Raw genomic sequence first — 25,677 nt, forward strand, 5'->3', positions numbered from 1 at the left:
CCTCTGGCCTCCTCCCAGGGAAGGGTTTTATTACTCTAGCTTAGTAAGAGAGGCATCAAAGAGGCTGTCTCCTCATTAACCCTCTCATGACCACTTGTGTTGTACCTATGTATGGGCTCATGCCCTGGGACATGGGACTTTGGAAGCCCAATGAGGGAAGCACTTTCCAGGGTTCTGGAGCCCCATGCTCAGTGTAGACATGTAAGCAGAGACTCCTAGGAAAGGCTTGGGAGTCTGAGGGCCAGTGAGACAATATGGATAACTCCTTACAGTCACTGGGCAGATTATGGTTTCTAAAGTCCTTCCACATATGCTGTTGTTGTGGAGTCATTCCAGTCATATCTGCCTCTTCAGGACCCCATTTGGGGTTTTCTTGCAAAGATACTGAAGTGATTTGCCATTTCCTTCTCCAACTCTTTTTACAGATGTGGAAACTGAGGCAAACAAGGTTAAGTGACTTGCCCAGGGTCACTTAATGCATCTGTTACCCCATTTAGTCAAAGACATGGAATACAAGAGCTAATAGAAGGGGCCTTAAAAGAGAAAACTAAGGGCTAAAAGGACATACAATGTTTGCTTGTTTTTTAAATTTTTTGTTTGTTTGTTTGATGAGGCAATTGGGGCTGAGTGACTTGCTCAGGACCACACAGCTAGTGTCAAGTGTCTGAGGTCAGATTTGAACTCAGGTCCTCCTGACTTCAAGGCCAGCAGTGCTCTATCGTGCCACCTAGCCACCCCAACATAGAATGTTTGAACAAAGACCATGGAATGTCACAGGCAGAATGAACTTTCAAAATCAAGTCCAAGTCGATTGTTTTTATTTTTTAAAATAAGTTTTATTGACGCCTTTTGTTCTTCAATTAGCTGTTTTTGGGTAGGCTCCATACTCTCTTCCCAGAAGTGAACCCTCTGTTGTAACAAATAAAATAAGAATATTGATAATAATGATGATGATAGCTAGCATTTATATAGAGCTTTAAGGTTTTCAGAGTACTCTATAATTATTATCTCTTTTGACCCTTACAAAAACATTGTGAGGTTAGTGATTTTATTATACTTGTTTTATGGATAAGGAAACTGAGGCTGAAAGGTTAAGTGACTTGCCCCGGATCGGTAAGTGTCTGAGGCCAGTTTTAAACTCAGATCTTCCTGACCCTAAGTCCAGCATTCATCAGCCACCTCACTGTTACAAAAACAGTCCTACCTCTTTTTTTTTATTAATTTATTTTGATTTATCAGCAATCACTTCCATAAACTTTTGAGTTTTAAATTTTTCTCCCCCTCCTTCCCCAAGACATGGCGCAATCTGATATAGGCTATATACATACATTCCTATTAAATGTATTTTCATATTAGTCATGTTGTAAGGAAGAATTAGTACCAACAGGAAGAACCACCAGATAGAGGAAACAAAATACAACAGAAGAAAAAAAAATAGCAAATAGTATGCCTCAATCTACATTCAAACTCCATAGTTCTTTCTTTGGATGTGGATGGCCTTTTCCATCACAAAGAGGGTCAGGATAAGCATAGCCAGGCCATAGATAGCTGGTTGGATGGGAAAATCAAAACCAAAACCAGGCCCAAACCTCAGCCCCCAATCAACATAAGACACTATACCCCTCCACAATCTGGCAATACCTAGAGAAACCTAGAGGGCAATTAAAGAGAACTGAACCCGGTTGGGCATGTAGGCCGGAACTCAGAAAGGGACCCGCAAAGTGAAACTTAACAATGTAAAAAGAGCATAGGACAGGAGGCAAGAGTTCAAATCCAAGCGATGCTTCTGGGGTGGTGGGCCCAAGGCTGTGGCCCACTTCTCTTCATTGGTGGCGTGGGAAGGATGGCAAGAAACACTTTAAAAGTAAAATTGGAGATGATCTTTTGGGGAAATAGTTCTATACTCTCCCCTCCCATGCCACTGTTCATCACATAATGGGCATCCACATTAATGAAAAAGTCAGAGGCAATATAAAGGGGGCCTGTAGTAGCTAGACGGAACAGTGGAAAGAGAACTGGGACTAGAGTCAGGAAGACCTGAGTTCAAATCCTGCCTGAGACACTCGCTATGTGAATTTCCTCAGCTACAAAATGAGACTCATAATGATGGCACCTGCTTCACAGGGCTGTTGTGAGATTTAAGTAAGACGTATGTAAAGTGCTCTGTAAGCCTTAAAGTATTGCATATATTCTAGCTATTACTGCTCTTATTGTCTCCCAGAGATGAATATCCCATCTCTGACATACCTCAGCCTTTGGCTGTTCCTTGAGAGCTCCTTCTTAAGTTTACCTCGGGCCGGCTGGCAGTTCCCCCTTAGAACAAGGGTTAAGACATGAGGTCCACAGAACCGTCCTTAACAAATGCTTGTTGATTGATTGGGACTAAAGGACTCCCCAGAAAAATTACACAAGCTAGTCATTGTTGAAAGCAGTTGGCCTGTTCAGTTAGCCTGCTGCAGATTAATTGGAGACAATCAACTGGGCATCGAGGGCAAGGAGGAAAGAGAACCAGGACAGGATCCATCTACAGAAATGACCCCTCCATAGCTGTGGCAGGGATTCTTAACTTGGGGCCCACTATTTAAAAAAAATTATTTCCATAATGTTTCTATATATAATTGGTTTCCTTTGTAATTCTGTGTGTTTTGTTTACACATTTAAAAACATGACTCTGAGGAAGGTTCTAAAGGTTGGGGAAAAAAAGAGTAAGCACCCCTAGGGTAGCAGAGAAGCCCAACCCAGGAGCCTTGGGCAAGATGGGTGGCAGGCCAAGGTAGGAGGATTAGAAGAGGGAAGCCTGGATAGTCTTGCAAGAGGTTGATGCCAGCTGTTGTTGGGACTCTTGGCTCTATCTTCACACCCTGCTGGAGAGCTGCTGTAGGGCAGGGAAGCACAGGTATTTATAGGGAGGGTTCTTGCCCAGGCACAGCTGATTGGTGTCCTGATGTTATAGGCAGGGAGGCTGCCAATCAGCTAGGAAATTGGAACTTTCTAGTGTGAAAGGGAGTAAATGCAAGGCATTATCTCTACCAGTGAAGAGTTTACAATCAGGTAGAAATGCAAGACATCAATGCAGACAACTAGAATACACAATATTACATGATAAGTATAGACAGAATGGTGGAAATAAAAATCATTGTGGGGTCTCTTGAGAAAATAAGTCAACTTATTCTCTAATCATTTCTCCTTGTTTCTTTGATTTCCTTTCACACTTAAGACTAATTGTGGAGGGCGGGTGAGTATGTACCCAATGGTCCTCTGCCTGAATCATTTTCATCTGCCTCCTAAGTCATCCACTTCTCATCAGAGCAGACACCCATTGCTTGGCTCTGTGCACATCACCATCGTCTTCATTCTGATGCTTTATATCTTTAGCATTGGCTCTGTCTTGTCCCCTCTGTGACATTATCACTCTCCTTCTGCACAACTCCATTGTCTATTGTCTTGGAGAACTTTGCTAACCTTGGCTGAATGCATCTCCTTTACATCTGCATGTGGGCAGCATGTGGGAGGAGAGAATGTAGAAGCAATAGTAACATCACCCAATCTTGTATCATTTAAGGATGAACACAGCATTTTTTGTATGGCCATGTTGTGAGGTAGATTGGTTCAATTAAGTCCTTTCTCCCCATCTGACAGGTAAGAAATTGAAGATTGGAATTGTGAATAATGTAGAAGTGTCAGGGATAGGCTTCAAAAATCCAAGTCTTCTTAGTAAGTGTACTGTGAATATACTATGGACCACCAATCCAGAAGGAGGAAACAGATAATGAGTTTAGGAAGTAGGTCACAAACCTGACAAGGAAGCATTCTCTATTAAGAACAGAGAACTTCAATTATCTGGACAGCTATGGCTTGAATCCAGTACTTACTCCAATACACTATTCTAAAATTAGAGTTTGAAGAACTCCTTAAAATATGGAATCTGAAAAGTAGAAAGGAATATGGAGATTGAGTTTAACCCTCACATTTTACAGAGAGAGAACTGAGCTCTGAAAAGGGGGATGACTTACCCAAGGTCACATAGTGACTCAGGGAAAGAGCCAAGAATAGAACTTGCTACTTTGGGGATTCCTATTCTAGATTTCTTCTTGTTGAACTAGGACTGCCTTTCCTGAGCAATGCAATCCAGTTCAGCTCAGGACTCTGTTCCCCAGTTCTAATCATCCAGGGCTTGTTTGACAAAAAAGGGAGAGACCTTTCATCCTAAAGAATGAAAGCACTTAGCACAGTGCCTGTCACACAGTAGGTGCTTAATAAATGCTTGTTGACTGACTGTTGGCTATGCAAGGGGTATGCAGCCATGCCTGTTGGATAACTGAGGGCACCATTACCTGGCTGGGGGAGGGGAGGATGCCTAGGATGCTTGTGAGAAGACTGGAAATATCTTGGAATGGCTGAAACCTTTGTAGGCTGAGATTAACCACAGAGTTCTAGAGCCCAACTGTACATGCCAGGGAATCATCTTTCACTACTCCCCAGAGTCCCTTGCAGTCCATTTACAAATGACCCTTTGGATGCAGCCTTTCCTGAGCTCCAGGCAAAGATGCTTGGGAGAGGACTAACCCAGACAAACCGAATAGGGAGAACATATCAATGTTGTGCAAAGTAAGGTCCCTATAAGAACACCAGGATACTTGGTAGGAAAGTAGAGGTGAGGGGATGGGGGGCCAGTTCTATTGTTGGAGCCCTTTGATTATGAGCATGTATTTCTCTCATGCCCAGCCAAAATCTGCCCTTCCATTAGTGCAGATTCTTCCTTTGAGAACTATAGACGTCTGCACCTTATTATTTGAAGAGAAATAACGTGGTCCCCTTGAGTCTTTTCTTCTCTAGGCTAAACAACTCTAGCACTTTCATATAGTCCTCTTTGTACATTCACACATTCCTCACATGGCCTTGTCTCCAACTCTTTCACCAGTCTGGTTTCCCTCCTATGTTTGTGCCCCAACTTATCTATACCCCTTCTAAAGTATAGTGCTGAGAAATGGTCATAGTATAAGCTGTCCAGTCAATAGAACTGAGCCAGGGGGTCAAGATGGACTCCCCTAAGTAAGAGATGAGGCAATGGGGCAGAGTGCCTGCCACTCTTTGCCGGAAAAAAAACAGTCCCATACCCATCCCAGGTTTCTCTTCCCTCCCCCTGACCCCTAATAGTCCAATGTAGTGCCCATGGGCACCATGTTTGTCTCTCCTCAGACATATACCGGATCCATCTTGGTGGCTGTGAACCCCTACCAGCTCCTCCCCATCTATTCACCGGAGCAGATACGCCAGTACACCAACAAAAAGATTGGAGAGATGCCGCCACATATCTTCGCCATTGCTGATAACTGCTACTTCAACATGAAACGGAACAGCCGAGACCAATGCTGTATCATCAGGTGGGCCAGAGGCACAGGAAAGGAAGGAAGGAAGCAAGCATAGGGTCATAGAGCTATCAAATGTTAGAGTTGGATAGGGCCTTGGGGCATAGAATGTAGAAATTTCTTAGAACACAGAACTTCAGGACTGGACAGAGCCTTGGAACATAAATTGTAGAGTTAAAAAAAAGATGTTAGAGATTAAGTAGTCTAACCCCTTCATTTTACCAAGAAGAAAACCAGGGAAGGAAGAAGAGAGGGAAAGAAACTTGGCTAATACCCAGGGCTGTGTTGGTAAATGTTTAACAACCAGCTCTCCAAAACAAAAATATATTCAACATAATTTTAAATTTAATATGCATTATTAACATTTTCCCATTACTTTTTTAAGTCTAGAAATCAGCAAGACAATAAATCAAGCCCTGATTTATAGCATTTTCCAACTTCTGAAGCATAAATGCTCACACCAAAGATTTAACAATCAGTTCTCTTGAGCCCTTATGAGCTGGTTCCAGCACACCACTGCCAATATCACACAAGTTAATGTTAAAGTTGAACTAGAACCAGTTAAGTCAGGTGGAAACAAGGAGTGGCCTTGGTGGTTCATTCATATTAGTTCTAGCATCTGAAAGGGAATTCATTCACTTATTCAGCATTTATTGTTGTTTAGTTATTTTTCAGTCATGTCCAACTCTTTGTGACCCCATTTGTGACTTTCTTAGCAAAGATCTTGAAGTGGTTTGTCATTTCCTTCTCTAGTTCGTTTTATAGATGAAGCAAATGGGGGTAAGTGACTTGCCCAGGGTTGCACAGCTAGTAAATATCTGAGTCTGGATTTGAACTTACAAAGATGAGTCTTCCTGACTCCAGGCCCAGCACTCTATCCATTGTGCCACCTACCTGTCCATTTATTATCCACTATTTTCCAACCTTTTACTTCAATCAGAGATAAGGTTCCTGTCCTCATGCAATTTATAATCTAGTAATGTTCATAAGACAGGGAAGCAAATAATAACTATAGTATTGAAGGATAATAGAAAAATTTGAGGTATATGACAGTACTAGGAGATCAGATAAGGGTAAAATATCTCCCAGCTTGGGAAATCAGAAAATTCCTATCCCCGATTCTCAGAAATGAGTTGGACTCTCACCTGCAGCTTTGAAAGACAGACAGGATGTCAACAGGTAGGAAAGATGGGGGAAAGAGACAAATTCAGGATGTAGAAGACAGCATGAATAAAGAGTGGTGAATGGACCGTTGTTTCGAACTTTTGCATCAGGAGAGAAACTAGAAGGAGATGGGACCAAATAATAATGATAATAAAAAGATGAGAAAAATGAGATTAAAATGATGCTGACAACATGAGCAACAAGAACTGCTGATTGCATGTATTTAGTACCTTCTGGTTTACAGAGATATTTACATCCATCAAGACATTTGGTCCTGGGGCAGCTAGGTGGCATAATGGTTAGAGCACTGGCCCTGAAGTCAGGAGTACCTGAGTTCAAATCTGGCCTCAGACCAAACACTTGACACTTCCTAGCTGTGTGACCCTGGGCAAGTCACTTAACCCCAATTGCCAAAAAAAAAAGACATTTGGTCTTTTCAGAATCCCTGTACGGCAGGTAGTACAGATGAGGCCACTGAGATCCAAATTCCTAAAGTAATAGAAGCCTTAGGCTTATTAAATTATGACAGTAATAAACCACAGGTATTCTCCTCTAATCCTCAGATGAGACAACCTTTCCTCCAACAGTTTAGAAGAGTTCATTTTAGGACAAGTAAGAATTCAGTTCCATAACCACATATTGGAAACCTGCTGGGGATCAAATCTGGTATAAGACGATGCTAGGGAGACAGAGAAATAACACAATGTCATACAATGGAAAGAGTCCCTGATCTAGAGTCAAAAGACACAGGTTTGACCTTCTCAATGTCACAGAGGGAGTGTCAGAGGTGAGACTGAACAAGGACCTTGGACTAAAAATCTAGTGTTACACTTTCCACTAGATTATACTGTCTCTAGGTTACATTATGATTTTGTGAGTCAAAGATTTTGTGACTATAATTCTAGGATACCATGACTATGACACTCTGATTTTAAAACTCTATGATTATAATTCTAAGATTCTATGTCTGTGATTTACTGATTCTAAATTCTAAGATTCCATGATTCTATAATTCTGTGACCATGATTCATTGTTTCTAAATTATAAAGATCCTATCATTCTATGATTCTGTAACTGTGATTTCTTAATTCTGAAGTCTAAAGATTCCATGATTCTATGATTCTGTGACTGTGATTCACTGATTCTAAATTCTAAGATTCCACAATTCTATCATTCTGTGAATATACTGGGATTCTAAGTGTAGGATTCTATCACTGTAATTCTAAAGGTCTACAATGATGATGTTAATATCCTATGCTTATTTGATTATATGATTCTATAATAATAATGTAAGGATTTTTTAATTCTGGAATTACATGATTCTAATTCTATGATTACAAGATTCTATTGCTATTATTGTAAGATTTGGTAATTAAGAGACTATGACTATTATAGACAGGGATATGCTGGTGTTGGCTGATATTTATCAGCCAACTATACAAAATGTAGGCATGACCTACTTTTAGGAAGGAAGGAAACAAGTTTTTGTGAAGTGCCTACTATGTGCCAGTCAGTGTGCTAAGCACAAATATTATCTCATTTGATCCTTTCAACCACCCAAGAAGGTAGGTGCTTATTATTGCCCTCATTTTACAAAGGAAGTTAAGTGAATTGGCCAGGGTCACATAGTTAAGTGTCCAAGGCTGGATTTGAACTCAGGTCTTCCCAACGGCAAGTCTAGCACTCTATTATCCACGGAGCCATCTGGCTGCCACTTTTAAATTTAATTTACATTATTAAAATGTTTTCACTTTCTCAAGTCTAGGTAATCAAGAAAACAATCAAGCCCTGATTTGTAATGTTTGCTGATTTCTGAGGTGCCAATGCTCACCCAGAAAATTTACCAATTTGCTCTTGCAAGCCATTAAGAGCTAGCTTCAACACACCCCTGATTATAGGATTCTATGGCCATGATTCTGTTACTATGTTTCTAAAATCCTATAGTTATTATAACTATAATTATACTTATTATAATCTACAGTTATAGAATAGTTATTCTGAGTCTTTTTCTACCATTATTTGACTAATATTCCAGGCGTCTATGGCTCTGTGTTTCTAAGCCTAAGGTTCTAGGATTCTAAGATCCTATACCAATAATTCTAAAGAGTCTATGACTGTAATTCTAAGGCTATGATTTTAGGATTCTATGACTTTGATCATAAGAATTTATAATTGTTATTTTATTATTTTAAGAGGTTTTTTTATTCTATGACTATTATTCTAGGATCCTATAATTGTGATTCAATGATGACTCCAGAAACTGATAATTATGATACTAGAATCCTATGATTCTAAGAATTAATGACTATAATAATTCCATGGTGCTAACATTCTACAACTATTCATCTAGGATCCCATGACTCTAGGATTCTAAAATTATAGGACTATACTTTTTTTTTTTGCATTTTATTGTAAGATTTTTTTAATATTGTATAAGCATTTAGTAGGGACTAATATTTGTAATTTGGGGAATTTGATAAACAAATGTTAATTTTGACATTTTTTAACATAGGGAAATTTGTAAGCAGAAATTTATGCGCCACTTATATCTATTTATTTTTAGTTTTCAACATTCACTTCCACAAGTTTTTGAGTTCCAAATTTTCACCCCTTCTCCCCCCTCCCCTCACCCCAAGATGGCATGCATTCTGAATATCCCTTCCCTTACTCTGTCCTCTCTTCTATCTCTCTCCCTTCTCTTATCCTCTTCCCCTTCTATTTTCCTGTAGGGCAGGATAGACTTCCATACCCCATTTCCTATATTTATTTCCCAGTAGCATGTGAAAACATTTTTTTAAACATATGTTTTTAAAACTTTAGGTTTCAAATTTTCTCTCTTCCTCCCTCCCCACCCACCCTCATTGAAAAGGTAAGCAACTCAATATAAGTTGTACATGTGCAGTTATGCAAAACACGTCCATAGTAAACATGTTATGAAAAACTAACTCTATTTCCCTTAATCCTATCCTGCCCTCCCATTTATTCTATTCTTTCTTTTGACCCTGTCCCTCCTCAGAAGTATTTACTTCTGATTAACCCCTTTCCCAATCTGCCCTCCTCTCTATCATCCCCCTGCTCTCTTGTCCCCTTTCCCCCCTATTTTCCTGTAGGGTAAGACAGATTTCCATACCCAATTGAATGTGTATGTTATTTCCTCCTTAAGCCAAATCCTATGAGAATAAGATTCACTCATTCCCTCTCACCTTCCCCTGTTTCCCCTTCCACTGTAAGAGACTTTTCTGTTTTTTTTTGTGAGATAATTTACCCCATTCTACCTCTCCCTTTCTTCTTCTCCGAGTATAATCCTCTCTCATCCCTTAATTTTATTCTCCAGATATGACCCCTTAATCTTCAGCTCACCCTGTGCCCTCTATCTATCTACATATACATACATATAATTTTTTTCCTCCAACTACCCTGATACTGACAAAGGTCTCATGAGTTATAAATATCATCTTTCCATGCAGGAATGTAAACAGTTCAATCTTAATAAGTCTCTTATGATTTCTCTTTCCTGTTTACCTCTTCATGTTCCACTTGAGTCCTGTATTTGAAAGTCAAATTTTCTATTCAGCTCTGGTCTTTTCATCAAGAATGCTTGAAAGTCCTCTATTTCACTGAATGACCATTTTTTCCCCTGAAGGATTATACTCAGTTTTGCTGGGTAGGTGATTCTTGGTTGTAATCCTATCTCCTTTGCCCTCCGGAATATTATATTCCATGCCCTGCGGTCCTTTAATGTAGAAGCTGCTAAATCTTGTGTTATCCTGATTGTTTCCACAGTACTTGAACTGTTTCCTTCTGGCAGCTTGTAATATTTTCTCCTTGACCTGGGAACTCTGGAATTTGGCTACAATATTCCTAGGAGTTTTCCTTTGGGGATCTCTTTCAGGAGGAGATCTGTGGATTCTTTCAATTTCTATTTTGCCCTCTGGTTCTACTATATCAGGGCAGTTTTCCTTGATAATTTCTTGAAAGATGATGTCTAGGCTTTTTTTTGATCATGGCTTTCAGATAGTCCAATAATTTTTAAATTCTCTCTCCTGGATCTATTTTCCAGGTCAGTTGTTTTTCCAATGAGATATTTCACATTGTTTTCTAATTTTTCATTCTTTTGGATTTGTTCTACTGTGTCGTGATTTCTCATAAAGTCACTATCTTCCAATTGCTCTATTCTAATTTTTAAGGAAGTATTTTCTTCAGTAAGCTTTTGGACTTCCTTTTCCATCTGGCCAATTTTGCTTTTTAGGGCATTTTTCTCCTCATTGGCTTTTTGGACCTCTTTTGCCATTTGGGTTAGGTGTTATTTTCTTCAGTATTTTTTTGGGTCTCCTTTAGCATCACTCTCAGTTTTTCCTCTACTTCTCTAACTTGCTTCTCAAAATCGTTTTTGAGCTCTTCCATGGCCTGGGACCAATTCATATTTTTCTTGGAGGCTTTGGATGTAGGGGCTTTGACTTTGTTGTCTTCTTCTGGTTGTATATTTTGTCTTCTTTTTCACCAAAGTAAGATAATATAGTCTGACTCTTTTTGCGCTGCTTGCTCATGATCCCGGCCAATTACTTGAGTTTTAAACTCTTTGTTAAGGTACGAATCTGCTTCCAATGTGGAGAATGTACTGTCCCAAGCTTCAGGGGTTTGTACAGCTGTTTTCAGAGATACTTGTAGGGACCTGTAAATTTTCAGTTCTTCCAAGGTGGTATGATAAGGGGCAAGGTGTTTACTCCTTTCCTGGCCTGCGACTACAAGTACTCCTTTCTGTCCTGTAACTGTCCTCTCCACAACCACTACAAGCTCCACCAAGCCAGCGCTCCTCCTCACCCCAGCACCGCTGCCCAGAACTGTGGCCCAGATCCAAGCACGGGCACAGCAAGAGATTCCTGCCTCAGCACTGGCAAAGAGATCCCTGCAATCCCTCTCTGATCAGCCACTGGATTCCCCCTCAGTCTGTGGGCCGGAAGCTCAGGAAGCAGCTGCCCCCCCCCGGCCACGCTCTTGGGGAATGGAGCTGAAACCCCGCCTTCCTTTCTCAGGCACCGACAGAAACAGAGTTTTCCCACTGACCTTCTAATTTGTCTTTGGCATTGGTGGATTGAGGAGTCTGGAAACCTCCACAGCTGCCTGAGATTCAGTCCTCTGAGGCCTGCTCCAGGTTTGCTGCAGACTGTGCACCCACGCTGCGCTGCACTGCGCTCCCAGCCCGGCACGATACACCTTTCTGATCAATCATCCAGGTTGTCTTGGGCTGGAAATTTGTTTCACTCTGTCTTTTTGTGGGTTTTGCTGCTTCAGAATTTGTTTAGAGCCATTTTTTATGAGTATTTGGAGGGGTTTGGGGGAGAGCTCAAGCAAGTCACTGCTTTCACTCTGCCATCTTGGCTCCGCCCCCCTATAGGACTATACTTTTAAGATTTTACAATAGAATAATGATTCTAGGATCCTACGACTCTTAAAATTTCTATCATTCTAAAATTTTGTGACTTTGTTTTAGGATTGTTAGATTCTAGGACTCCCTAGTCTATTGTTCCAAGATTTTATGACTGTAATTCTTGGATACTTAGATTCTATGACAATGAGTTTAGGATTCTATACTTCTAAAAGACTAGTATTTTATCACTAGTGTGAACGAATGAATGAATCCTTAAAAAAGTATTTTTATGCACTTATATGTGTCAGACATTGTGCTAAGCTTTAGTAATATAAATATAAAAAGAAATATAGTCTCTGCTCTCAAGAAGCCTGCATTCTAATGGTGAAGACAGTATAGATAGAAGTATAGTGAGAGATGTTTTAGAGTGGGAAGTTAAGTGGTTAGTGAGTAGAGGTATAGAATGGTTAATTGGCATTTTCTTTCCAGCAAAGGTAGCATTTAATTTAATTACTATTCCCAGAGCTAGAAGTAGAGAGAGATGGTAGAGTGGACAGGGCATATGCTACTGGGCAGCATGGCATGAAGACAACCAGAGAGGGTCTTAGTCAGGCTAATTATAGTGAACTGTCACCAGTTAGGAAAGAACATAGAGCCCAAGAGAGGGGTGGGCAGGGGCAAATTGGGCCAGAGTAATGAGGTATGGCATGAAGATCTTTAAACAGCAGCAGTGTAGAGGGTTGAGTCAATATTAGGCTAGCCAGGGACAACTCTCCCCAATCAGTAGTGCGGGACCCCAAGGCAGGAGTTAGAGAGCTTTGGTTCTAGGATACAATGTAACTAGAATTCTAAGATTCTATGACTAACTCTAGAATTCTCCCGATCTGGGCTTCTCAAGTTCTATGACTCTCAGATCCCTTGATTCTATGTCTATACTTCTATATTTCTAAGATTCTTACAACTAGGAGTCTGTGTTTCTATGATGCTAATATTTTATAAATATTATTCTGTTATTGTAAGATCTGAGAACTCTTTGAACCTATGATTCTAGGAGTCAGGACTAGAAGTCTATTCTTTAAAATTTTAATCATTTTGATTCTGTGATTTTTTGACTATGATTCTATAGTTCTAGAATTACATAAATATTTTTCTGTGATTCTAAGACTCTTGGATCTATTCTGTGATTTGAATATTCGATGACTGATACTAGGATTCTATGACTATAATTCTAGGATTCTATAATTATTTCATGATTAAAAGACTATGCATGAAATATTTATAACTAAGATTCTAGAATTGTATTATTCTATGATTGTAAGATTCCATTACTTTGACTCTATCATTTCAGCATTTAATGTCTGTGATGCTAGGATTCTAGTACTTCATTACTCTACCATTCTAATAGTATGATTATAAATTTCTATTACTGTGATTTTGTATTTCTAAATTCTCTGACTAGGATTCTAGGATCCTACAATTCTATGCCTACTCTTATTCTATAATTCTAAGAATCAGTAATTATAATTCTAAGATTCCATAACTAATTTTAGAATTCTAAGACTATGGCACTAGAATGGCATGCTTGTATGAGTCAAGGATTTTAGGAATCTATATGATATGATAAATATGACTCTTAATATTTGTTGATTATGAATCTTGGATTCTAGGATTATTATCATTCTACGATTCTAAGATTCTAGAAGGATGATCCTATAATTCAGAGATTTCATGGTCCTGATCCTTTCACTCTGTGATGCTGAAAATCTGGGGTTGCATGAATGCTAGCTCACATCCATTACATTCCTTATTGACTAGTGGTGAATCCGGGGCTGGGAAGACAGAGAGCACCAAGCTGATCCTTCAGTTCCTGGCAGCCATCAGTGGCCAGCATTCCTGGATTGAGCAGCAAGTTCTAGAAGCCAATCCCATTCTGGAAGGTAGGCTGGGCCCCTGGGATCTCCCTGAGAGAGGACAGACTGGGGGGAAGGGTCCCACGATGACTTTAGAATTTGTGAGCCAAGGACAATGAAAAGGAAGACATGATTTAGCAGCAATTTCAGGAGGAACTGGGAAGCCAAAGCTGCATGCAGGGGATATTTGGGAGGTTTTGTGATTCTCACATTAACATTGATTTCCAGTCCCCTCACCTCCTCCATCATACAGCACATTGATCCCTGGCACTTAGCAAGGGAGAGGCAAAAAGGGGTCACTGTTAGGGGCTGAGGCCTGAGAAGCATTGTTATAGAGTAGAAAGAAAACTGACCAATGGTCAGAGGACTGGCCTAGTAACCTCGTTCTTTTGTTCACTGGCTGTGTTACATTGAGCCAGTCACCTCATATTTCCCCAATAATGTCCACCTCTTTAAAAAGGGACTCAGTGATTGCTAAGATCCCTTCCAGTTTTTACATTCTACATGAAAACCAGTGAACTGAGGAGCAGAGGTCACCTGAAAACTCGATTTTGATTAAATCTTTAAAATATCCAATCAGTGAGTATTTGTGGAGCACACACTATTTGTTCACCCCTGTTTCAGACACTGTGCATGACAAGAGAAGGAGAAAACATAGTCACTTCCCTCAAGGGATTTATTTTTAAGGCAAGAAGGCAAGATTCACCCAACAGGAAACAACCAGTGAAGATCATAGAACAGCATAAGTAAATACCATGTTGTGTGGGCTCCTAAGGACTGTAGGATTCAGAGAAAGGGGAGAGGTTGGACTCATTATTGGGAACAGGAGCTTAGTCTTGGTGGGGATGGTCTAAGAAGGCTTCTAGAGCAGTGGGCTAGGCCTTGAAGGACAAGTAGGCTTTGGAGAGGCAAGTACAGGCCCAAAGAAAAAGCTGAGCTGTGAAATAATGATAGCTCAAATTCAAGAGCACAAAAAGTTATGGGGGAGTCAGAGGAAGCTTTGTGGAAAGGACCCTGAGATGGGCCTGGAAAGATCTCAGCAGGCAGAGATGGAGGAGGAGATATTTAGGCAGGGGGACCACCTTGAAGAAAGGTGAGGAGGGAAGAGAGAGGAAGGCCAGTTTGATGAGTGAGAATCACCTTATGTGTTTGGATTCCTCTGCCATTCTCAGGGTTACCACTGTAGCTAACCTCCTTGTGAGCCTCTGCCCTCTGGCCCTTTCCTTCCAACTGCTCCTGTTCACAGGGTCCTGCCAACTTTCCCAAAAGGTCATTCTCATGCTATCCCTCTCCTACTGCCATAACTCCCCATCTCCACAGCTAAATTTTTTAACTTGGCATTCAAGGCTCTCCCCAGTCTATTCCTCTCCAACTTTTCCCCATGGTTCTCCTACCTGTAACCCTTCAGGGAGCCATATTGGGTTAGTCACCTTTTCTGAGCACTCAGCACATTTCTTTTTCTTAGTGCCTTTTGCTTATTTTGTTCCTTCAGTCTGAAATATCCTCCCCAAACCTTTCCATTTCTGCATGTCCAGTTGCTCCCTATCCTTGAAGACTCATTGCAACACTGCCTCCTTTGCGAAGACTTCTCTGATCCCTGGAAGTGATCTCTGCCTCCTCAGAAGTCTCATGGCCTGTCTTTGTGTTCCTTTTATGACCCTAATCCAATTATTGGGAAGTGTATCAACATCCTCTTTAATAAGAAAGGAGCCATTAAGGCAAGCAAGATCTTTCTAGAGTTCCTTTGAGTGTGCAAAGCACTTTCCTCCCAGCACCCCTGGAAGTATAAGTGAGGACTGGGCCTACACTCCTGTACCATAGAGAAGGTGGACAAAGGATGTGGCCCCTGCCTGGGTGTGAATCTGAAGGGTTTAGAAACATGTGTAAGAATAGGCATCTTCTGAGCTCACAAATTCAGGTCTGGAAATGTTTTAAAGTGCTTCCAGCTAAATCAGAGAGATAAAAGATACAATTTAGAGATGAAGACTTGAAGTTAGAGATGAGGGCTCCTTGCCAAGGATGAGGACTCAGGTCTAGGGTTGGGCAGGGATATGTGTTTTTGTATATATATGGGAGGGTGCTGCATCCTGGGACTGGATGTCTGCGTGAAATGATGGTCAGGACTTCAGTCCTGGCACAGGACCACATGGTTGAGGCTAGCCTGGAAAAGGGCCTCTCAAAGGCAGCATTAACCTCAATTGTGTGCCTGTGGGCGGGTCCTGGGGGGTCTCTCTGCAGCTTTCGGGAACGCAAAAACTATCCGCAACGACAACTCCAGCCGATTCGGGAAGTACATCGACATCCATTTTAACAAGAAAGGAGCCATTGAGGGGGCCAAGATCGAGCAGTACCTGCTGGAGAAGTCTCGAGTCTGCAGACAGGTGGGGCCAGGGTTATTAGGGTCAGGAAGCACTGTGGGCCTAGGCTGGACATTCTGGGGTTCTGTGAGTCAGTCCTTCCTTCAAGTCTCAGCTAGAATCCCACCTTTTACAAGAAGCCTCTCCCAATCCTCTTTAATTTTACTGTCTTCCTTCTGTTCATTATTTTTAATTTATCATATATATAGCTTCTTGGTACATAGCTGTTTGCATGTTGTCTACCTGTGATCTCTTTGAGAACCATGACTGGGTTGTCTGTTTTTCTTTTTACTTTATGTTCCCAATGTGCCTCGTGGCACATAGTAGGTACTTAATAAATGCTAGTTGACTGAGTCCATGCCTGCTGGGCCTTCAACAGGTAGGGGGCTTGAAGACTCACTCGAAGATATCTCCACCTGTTAATCCGCTGCCTCCCTCGCCATTAAGTATTTATACTTACATATAAGCAATAAGTGCCTACTGTGTGCCAAGTATTGTGCCAAGCACCAGGGACACAGAGAAGGTAAAAGATAGCATCTGCTCTTGAGGAACTCAGTCTAAGGGGTGAGAAAACTTGCAAACAATTACATATAGACAAGCCAAACACAGGAGAAATTGAGGACGGTCTCGGAGAGAAGGCACTGGTTCACTGGGACTAGAAGGAAGCCAGGGCGGCCAGGAGGCAGAGACAGAGGGAGAGTGTTCCAGACCTGAAGGAAAGTCAATGAAAATGCCCAGAGTTGGGAGAGGGCGCGTGTCAGGCGGTGCAGTGGAAATAACTCCAGTCCAGGATGCAGATGACCTGGGTTTGAATTCTTACTCTGCTGCTCACTACCAGTTTGACTTCGCATGAGTCTCTCTGGACCTCGGTTTCTTCTCTGAAAAACCAGGGAGTCAAAACTAGTTGACATTCAATGTCCCTTCTGGCTATAAACGCTACATTCTCTCCTGGGGTCAGCCCTGAACAGTAGGGGCTAATAGCTTTTGGGTGGTGGTTCAGAGGAAGGAACCTGGATCTGGGAAAGCGGAGAACTGTTCTCTAGTCCCAGCTTGCCTCTGACTCAGTGTATGAAGAAGGCCGCTTGTCCAAGGACTCAGGCTGCTTACCAGGTCTGGTCACAGCAGCAGGCAAAGAGGGGAGCAGGGGGATGGCTGTGTCCAGCAGCTGGACAGCATTTCTCCAGGGATTGCCATCTGGATCTCCTGCCAGCCTCAATGATGCTACAAGACCATTTGGGGGTTAGCTTTTCTTCTCGTGGGGTCTCTGATGGTGTTCCCCATATTCTCCTCACTCAACCAGGCTATCCGTTGTCCCTCCCCAATCACTCTGGCCTTCTCTGGCAGTGGGCACAGAGTGGGAGGAGGGACTGAGGCCAGACCTCTTTCCTATTACACTCAGAGTTTAGCTGGCCTCCAACACCTGCCAACCTTTGTTTCTGTCCCTAATTGTCTCCTCTCGCCTTGCCTCCCACTCCATCACCTTTTCTATCTCTCCCTTCCTATCTTTTCCTCTATTATTCCTCCTTTTCTCTCCCATCCTCTCGTCCTCCAGGCTCCAGATGAGCGGAATTACCATGTTTTCTACTGTATGCTTGAAGGTATGACTGCAGATCAGAAGAAGAAATTGGGCCTGGGTCAAGCCACCGACTACAACTATCTGTCCATGGTAAGAGCAATAGGTGGGCACCCAGAGCCTCCCATGAGGCACCAGGAGTATCTCCCACCTCCTGAGGAAAGAGCTCCTTCAGGAATGGAAATGGAACAGTTTGAATCAGGACATAAATGATGATGATGATAGCAGATGCTTACATAACACTCCAGAGTTTGCAAGGTCCTTTATATATATATTATCTCATTTGATCTGTACAATAACCCTGTGAGCCAAGTGCTATCATTAGCTCCATCTTACGGATGAAGAATCTGAGGCACAGAGATGTTAAATGAGTTCCTTAGGGGTACACAGCCAGTAAGTGTGTGAGACAGGATTTGAACTCAGGTCTTTCTGTTACCAAGGCTACTTTATTTCCTGTGCCACCTAAGTGCCTAGTCCCATCCCCTTATTTTAGTAGCTGAGGTCCTGGACGGCTAGGCGGCGCACTGGATAGAGAGCCAGGCCCAGGGTCAGGCAGACTCAAGTTCAAATGCAGCCTCAGATACTTACTAGCTATGTGAACCTGGGAAAGTCATTTGAATTCTGTTTTCCGCAGTTTCCTCATATATAAAATATATGTTTGATGTGAGTAAAAAAATTAAAAATAAAATTTGCGTTTTGCAAATTAAAGCAATAATATAAATGTTAGCTATTATTAAAAGCACTTTGTTAGCCATGAAGCCCTTTGTAAACTGTCAAGTGCTGCGTTCGTACGGGAGGGTTGTAGTGCCTGAACATCAGTGGCCAGAGTGCTATTTGTCTAATCTGGAGGGGGGAGGGGAAACAATTTTGAATCAAGGTTATCAGGCATGACTTTGAAGTTAAGATGCTGGCAAACACACCAGAAGAGAATGAGATGCTTTTATTGCCCTCTGGGGGTCAGCAGGGCCGGGCCCATTGCGCGCGGGCTGATGGCTTTGACGTGAGGCATGTCGTCAAGACGCCCAACATTCAGGTCACGGCGCCTTTTGCCGGTGATTGGATATTCCCAGCCCCAGCCTCTCTCTGGTCTGTGTGTCCTCAGGGCAACTGCACCACCTGCGACGGCCGAGACGACGGCAAGGAATATGCCAATATCCGCTCTGCCATGAAAGTGCTGATGTTTACTGACACAGAGAACTGGGAAATCTCCAGACTCCTGGCTTCTGTTCTGCACATGGGCAATCTAACGTACGAAGGTAAAAACGGGAGAATCCGGGTGGGAGGCTGGATGCTATGCTACTAACTTGCTGCGGGACTCGGACAAGCCACTTGCTCTCACTGGCTCTCAGTCTCCTCATCTGTAAAATGTGGGGAGACAACGAAATAATCTCTAACGTCTTTCTTGGCTCTAAAATTCTATGTTTTGTTTCATTAATTCTCCCTTTCCAGCTCTGATAGTCTATGTTCTAACAGTCTCTTCTTGTATTTACATTCTGTGTTCTAAGCCTCGCACTCCAGCTCTGACATTCTGTGTTCTATGGTATCTTCCATTTCTAACGTTTTATGATTCTGTGATCATTATTCACCACCAAAGGTGCCCTGAAAAGGATTGTAGCCTCATGGTGAGACCTGAAAATTACCCAACAAGTACTTCTCTTATACCAGAGGGTGTAAACACCAGGCACAGCCTCCAGGCTTCCAATCAAATCATTTCTATCCCTACAAGTATTCATGATGTGAGACTGGAAACCTAATGACATATAGGGAAAAGAATGCTAGATTAAAAGTCAAAGGATTTGGGTTTGAATCCCAAGTCTGCCACCTCCGTTACTTTGGTGTAATTTTTTTTGGGGGGGGGAGGCTAGGCAAGGGGTTAAGTGACTTGCCCAGGGTCACACCGCTAGTAAGTGTTATGTATCTGAGGCCGGATTTGAACTCAGGTCCTCCTGAATTCAGAACCAGTGCTCTATCCACTGTGCCACCTAGCTGCCCTACCTCTGTTACTTTGGGCAGGTCACTTGACCTATCTAGGCCTTGATTGGCTCATCTTAAAATGAGAGAGGTAGGCTAGATGACCTCTAAGGTCCCAAGTGAATATTTCAGGGAGGATTCAAACTCAAGTCTGCCTGAGTCCAAGTCTAGTGTTCTATCCACAGTGCCAGCTAAATACCTCAAGGTGCTAAAAATCTTTTGGGAGGGGGGATGAAGAAAAAGAGATGCTGTATATATAAATAAGCAGGATGTGAGGTAGAGAGCAAAAGAGAGCCCAGGGAAATCACTCCAAGAGAACTTGGAGAGCTCTATGTACAGTGGCTCTGGAGTCAGAGGACCTGAGTTCAAACCTCATATCTCACACGTACTACCTGCGTGATCTTGGATGAGTCACTTCACTGATGAGAGAGCTGGACCCAAAGGCCTCTGAGGTCCAAATGCACAATCTATGATCCTATGATCATTTCAGGTGCCCCCTAACCTGGACCTCAATGGAAGAGGAGGGTTTTTCAATAGGCAGAGAGACATGGAGGGACTCTATTCCAGGCATGGGGGGGAAATCTCCAGTAGAGCCTTCCTCATCCTCTAGGACTGTCTGACTACCTGTCTTTGCTCCCCTGCAGCCAGAACATTTGAAAACCTAGATGCTTGTGAGGTTCTCTTCTCTCCCTCCTTAGCCACAACTGCATCTCTGCTTGAGGTAAGTCCTGGTGGGGTAGGGGGAGCATTTCTGTTGCCTTTTGGGGAACCCCGGGCAGGGGAGGGAGCTGGCAGCAGGGAGGGAGGAAAGGAAGAGAGGAGGATTGGGGCTACTTTGGGTTAGTGAAACCAGCAACCAGCAGGCAAAGTCAGAAATCCTTCTGAAACTAATGCAGCCCCAATTTTACACTTATCTGGCATGGATATGAATATAGTTGGAGTGTATGGGGTGTCAGGGAGGACTAGCACCTCTGGTGGGAGGGCTGTGGAGCCCTTTTCAGGGCTGCTGCTCATCCACTTTTGGGGTCCACCTGGCACTCAACTCTCATCTATGGCTCCAAGAAGCTGCATGGAGCACGTACAGCAGCCACATGCCAATAAAACCATCTTGCCAGACAGCAAGTGGAGGGCAGGTGGACACCTTACACTTGATGGTGAGTTACGGGTATGTCTACTCCAAAGGTGTGAAGACTTCCCCGGGCAGAATGGACAAATGAAAACAATTTGTCCTGATGGTCATGAAGGTGTCTGAGGCAGGGGCCATAGAGCTCTTAGAGTTGGGCACCAAGCATCAAAGACATCCACTGCCTCCCAGCCCATAGGCAGTTGTCCTGACTTTTGTCCTGCCACTGGACTCTGATGACTGTGAAAGGGAGATTGAGGCTGACGACTTTGTGTAACTCTGCCTCACTTAAATCCAATTCATGCACAAGTCAATATATCACTCTAAGATATCATTGGTCCTCTTCAAAAATAGAGGATGAATAACAATGATTGTAGTTAAGACAGATTATGAAAGAAAAGCCAAGAAGCTGTAGCATTAATGAAAAATGGTATAGTGGAGAAGTCATTTGGCTGGGAGTCAAGTTTTTACGAGATAGTGAGTTCCCCATTGCTAAAGGTCTTAAAAGACAGGTTGGATGGATGCTTGTTGGGGATGCTTTAGGAGGTACTCATGTTCATGTGTGGGCTGGGTAAATGGTGCCTGTAGGCTCCTCTGCTTATGAGATTCCATGACTCTGTAGTTTCAGTCCCAGCTTTTTTGTAAACATTCTGTGCATCCTTGGACAAGGTAGTTCTCTCAAGACTTCAGTTTCATCCACTGTAAAATGAAGAAACTGAACTAAATGCTCTCTATTAGGCCTTCTGATGCTAAAAAAAATCAATTAATTTTTCAATTTTTTTTCTCTTCTGCTATGAAAGGATTCAATTCAAATTGTTCCTCTTCAGGGTTACCAATCACTGTCAAATCTGGTGGCCATTTCTGTCAGTATCTTTTTTTATCCGTCTGAAGTATTTGATACTGCCGATCCTTGCCTCCTCCCAGACACCCTCTTCTTCCTGGGTTTTCATGACATTGCTCTTTCCTGATTTTCCTCCTTCCTGTATGACCGCTGCTCCTCAGTCTTCTCTGTAGGATCATCAGCCTTGTCCTACCCCTTATGTGTAGGTATATTCCAAAGCTCTGTCCCAGGCCCCTTTCTCTTACTTTATGTACTTTCTCTTAATGGCATGGTGGATAGAGCTCTGGACAGGAAGACCTGAGTTCAAATCCAATCTCAAACATTTATTAGCTGTGTATCCCTGGGCAAGTCACTTAACCTCTATTTGCCTTAGTTTTCTCCACTGTAAAGTGGGAGATAATAACAGCACTTCCCTCCCAGGGTTGTTCTGAGGATCAAATGGGATAATATTCATAAAATGGTTAGCACAGGGCCTGGCACATAGTAGGCACTATATAAATGCTGGCAATGATGACAATGTTGACCTTATCAACTTCCGTGGACCAGCTGTCATGTCTATGTAGTTAAGTCCCAGGCTTCTCTCTTCTCTCACCTCCTTTCTCTGGGCATTTATCCTTCATTTTTAAAATGGAAAGGCTGGATTAGATCAGAGGTTCCCAAACTTATTTGGCTTACCACCCCCTTTTCAAAAAAATTATTCAGGGCCCCCCTGGAAATCTGCTTTCTTTAACCCTTTAGCATTTTAAAAAATTTGCGTAATTTTATATACATATACATATACATATACATATACATATACATATACATATACATATACATATACATATACATATACATATACATATACATATACATATACATATACATATACATATACATACATACATATACACACACACACACACACACACACACACACACACACACACACACACACACATATATATATATATATATGAAATTTTGGCTAGACAATAGGGTTAAGTGACTTGCCCAGGGTCACTCAACTAGTAAATGTCAAGTGTCTGAGGCGGGATTTGAACTCAGGTACTCTTGACTCCAGGGCTGATGCTCTATCCACTATGTCACCTAGCTGCCTCTAAAATATGTTCTTTTAAATGATGCATCTTACATTTGATAATTTATTGTAAATCTGTTTTTTTCTGCTTTGAAATTTTGATGATGCAATATTGCGTCATGTAACTGTATAGTATGGTATTGTAACCAAGTCATTTCACTCACATATTCCTGCTGATGCGTGCTGGACTTTCTGACAACGTGTGACATGCTTGCCTGCCAACACTTGCTTGTTAAGACCTATCAGCAGACTTGAACCACTGATTCATTGTAACTTGCATTTTGTGTGTTTATTTGGAAAATAATGTAATCACTACAACTTTAACTCTGTTACATAACAGATGAAACACGTATGAATGGTTTTTCAAAATTTTCTTATATTCTCTTCTTTCTTTATGCTTCCACCACTCCCTTATTTTTATTCAATGCCCTGCAATTGCATCTGATGCTACTACCACCCCCCTGTGTTTTCCAGTGCTACCCAGGCAGCAGTATCACCCACTTTGGGAACCCATAAGCTAGATGATTTCTAAGATCTTTCTAGGTCCAGATTTCTGGTTCTCTGAGTAAGAGGTGATAGCACGGTATGATGATAAGATCCCTGGATTTAGAGTCAGAAGGCCTGGGTTTGAATCTCTGCTCTCTTGTGATCCACCATACCTTGAGTATGTCACTTTCCCTCTTTGAGCTTCAAGTGCTCCATCTGATAAATCGAGGGTTGGACGAGGTTGGGCAAGTCAAAATTGGATGAGTCTTCTAGCTGTGACATTCTAGAAGTCTATTGAAAATTCTGTGAAAAATCTGCTTGGAAAAGAAATTGAATCCAATCTCCTTGTGCCTCCAATCAGTGTTTTTCAAGGTGGCCTGCTAATTCAGCTTATGCTTTGATCAAGTCTTTAGGCTCTGTGGAAGCCTGTGGGACATCAGGGATCTGGGAAACTTGAACCCAGAGAGCTATATGTATTTATGGGTGGGTATAATCCCTCTAGTACTTTGGGGCATGGGGTAAGGAGAAAGTGCAGGAGTACATTTCAAAATCAAAATAATTCCCAAAATTGTTGATTGTTGCAAGTTAAGCTGTTAAAAGTTCTAGATTTGGGGAAGCACATAGCTGAAGACACCCAGGAATCTGGTTGAAGGTGGCTTGGAGCATGTACTGAATCCAGAGTTGTAGAAGGAAAAATTCCTAATAATTAGAGTTGTCCAAAAGTGAACGAGCTGTCTTAGAAGGTACTGAACTTCCCATGTATGGGAGCTTTCAAACACAGGGTGAATGACTACTTCCTGGGTAAATAGGCAACAAGTTGGTTTAGTGGGTACAGTTCTGGACTTGGAATCAGGAAGACCTGAGATGAAATCATCATCATCATCATCATCATCATCATCATTTAGTAAATGCCTACTATGTGGCAGACAATGTGTTAAGCACTTTACAAATATTATCTCATTTTGTTCTCAATGATTTGATTTCAGGAGAGGTTATTGTTGTTCAGTCATTTCAGTTGTGTCTGACTCTTCATGACCCCATTTGGGATTTTCTTGACAAAGATACTAGAATGGTTTTCCATTTCCTTCTGAGGAAACTGAGGCAAACAGGGTTAAGAGATTTGCCCAGGATCACACAGCTACTAAGTGTCCAAGACCAGATTTGAACTCAGAAAAATGAGTCTTCTTGACTCTTGGCTTTCTAGCTGCCCTAGAAGGCAAGGTATTATCCTCACTTTACAGATGAGGAAACTGAGGCAGGCAGAGGTTAAATGACTTGCCTAAGTTCACATAGCTAGTTAAATATCTGAGGCTGCATTTGAACTCAGGTCTTTCTGACTCTAGACCTGGTGCTCAATCCACTGTGCCACCTTGCCTCAAATAATAGTTATGTGACACTGAACTATTTATTTATTTATCTCTCTAAATCCGTTTCCTCATATGCAAAATGGGAATAACGAGCAAATGAAATAACATGTGCAAATCCCTTTGTAAACCTTAAATACATATTGTCATTATATTTGTTCTTCCTTTTCAAGTATGCATGAGGGTAGGTGAGCAATGAAGTCCCTTCTAGATCTAAGATTCTGTAATTGTGAGTTTTTCCATCATGTTTTCAGGTTCACCCTCCAGATCTGATGAATTGCCTTACCAGCCGGACCATCATCACAAGAGGAGAAACTGTCTCCACCCCGCTCAGCAAGGAGCAAGCTCTGGATGTCAGAGATGCTTTTGTCAAGGTAAGGCTCCAGAAGGAGGGGACAGGGAGATTGGGTCTATGGGCCTCATACATGTGGAGACTGGCCAGGACGGCCCTTGAATTTTTATTCATCAGGATGTTGCTAGGAAAGGGATTTCTGTTGGGTTGTAAACTGAACTCATTGACTGCTGAGTGCCTTAAAATAATATTCTAAGCTCAACAAAAACAAAATAAAATGGATATTTCTGTATATAACATAGACCAGGAAAAGATTGTACATGAAGCCATGGATCTCTATTACATAGACATTGTGTTTTTACACAAGGTGTGAATTCAACATGTAACTTTCAAGGCTGTCCAGCTTGTCAGGGTTCCCCTTCACCCTTCCTTCTGTTCTCCTCTCTACACTTAAAAAATGTTTCAATGATTGTCTTTTCTTTCTTTTCCTTTTAAGGTTTCTTTTAACTTTGTGATTCGGCAGAGGAGGCAGGAAGCAAACTTATCTGAATATTTGCTGATATAAGGGGCATTTCAGCCAGAATATTGGGCATGAAGTCAGGAAGACCTGGGTTCAAATCCTATCCTTGACACTTACAAGCTATATGACCCTGGCCAAATTACTTAGTGATTTTCTTAAAGCACAGGTCTTGCCATATCAACCTTCCTCCTTCACCATTCACCACTCAATAACTTTCAGTGGGTCCCAATTAGCTGCCTGTATCCCATGATCTAGCACTGG

At 42.0% G+C, this 25,677-nt stretch overlaps 1 protein-coding gene across 3 annotated transcripts in view; it reads left to right on the top strand.

Moving 5' to 3' along the window:
* MYO7A (myosin VIIA) overlaps positions 1 to 25,677 on the top strand; it is a 198,081-nt gene that overhangs the window by 54,521 nt on the left and 117,883 nt on the right. For all 3 annotated transcript variants that reach the window (XM_078156931.1, XM_078156932.1, XM_020989512.2), the window contains 7 exons: positions 5,200 to 5,384; positions 13,717 to 13,838; positions 16,050 to 16,192; positions 17,721 to 17,834; positions 18,844 to 18,997; positions 20,357 to 20,433; positions 24,859 to 24,978. In XM_078156931.1, the coding sequence (XP_078013057.1) occupies positions 5,200 to 5,384; positions 13,717 to 13,838; positions 16,050 to 16,192; positions 17,721 to 17,834; positions 18,844 to 18,997; positions 20,357 to 20,433; positions 24,859 to 24,978 (915 nt within the window). The remainder of the gene's footprint in view (positions 1 to 5,199; positions 5,385 to 13,716; positions 13,839 to 16,049; positions 16,193 to 17,720; positions 17,835 to 18,843; positions 18,998 to 20,356; positions 20,434 to 24,858; positions 24,979 to 25,677) is intronic.

The sequence above is a fragment of the Phascolarctos cinereus genome, unplaced genomic scaffold (genome assembly GCF_003287225.1).
Source record: "Phascolarctos cinereus isolate Bilbo 61053 unplaced genomic scaffold, phaCin_HiC Scaffold_726;HRSCAF=1367, whole genome shotgun sequence".
Taxonomy (NCBI): domain Eukaryota; kingdom Metazoa; phylum Chordata; class Mammalia; order Diprotodontia; family Phascolarctidae; genus Phascolarctos; species Phascolarctos cinereus.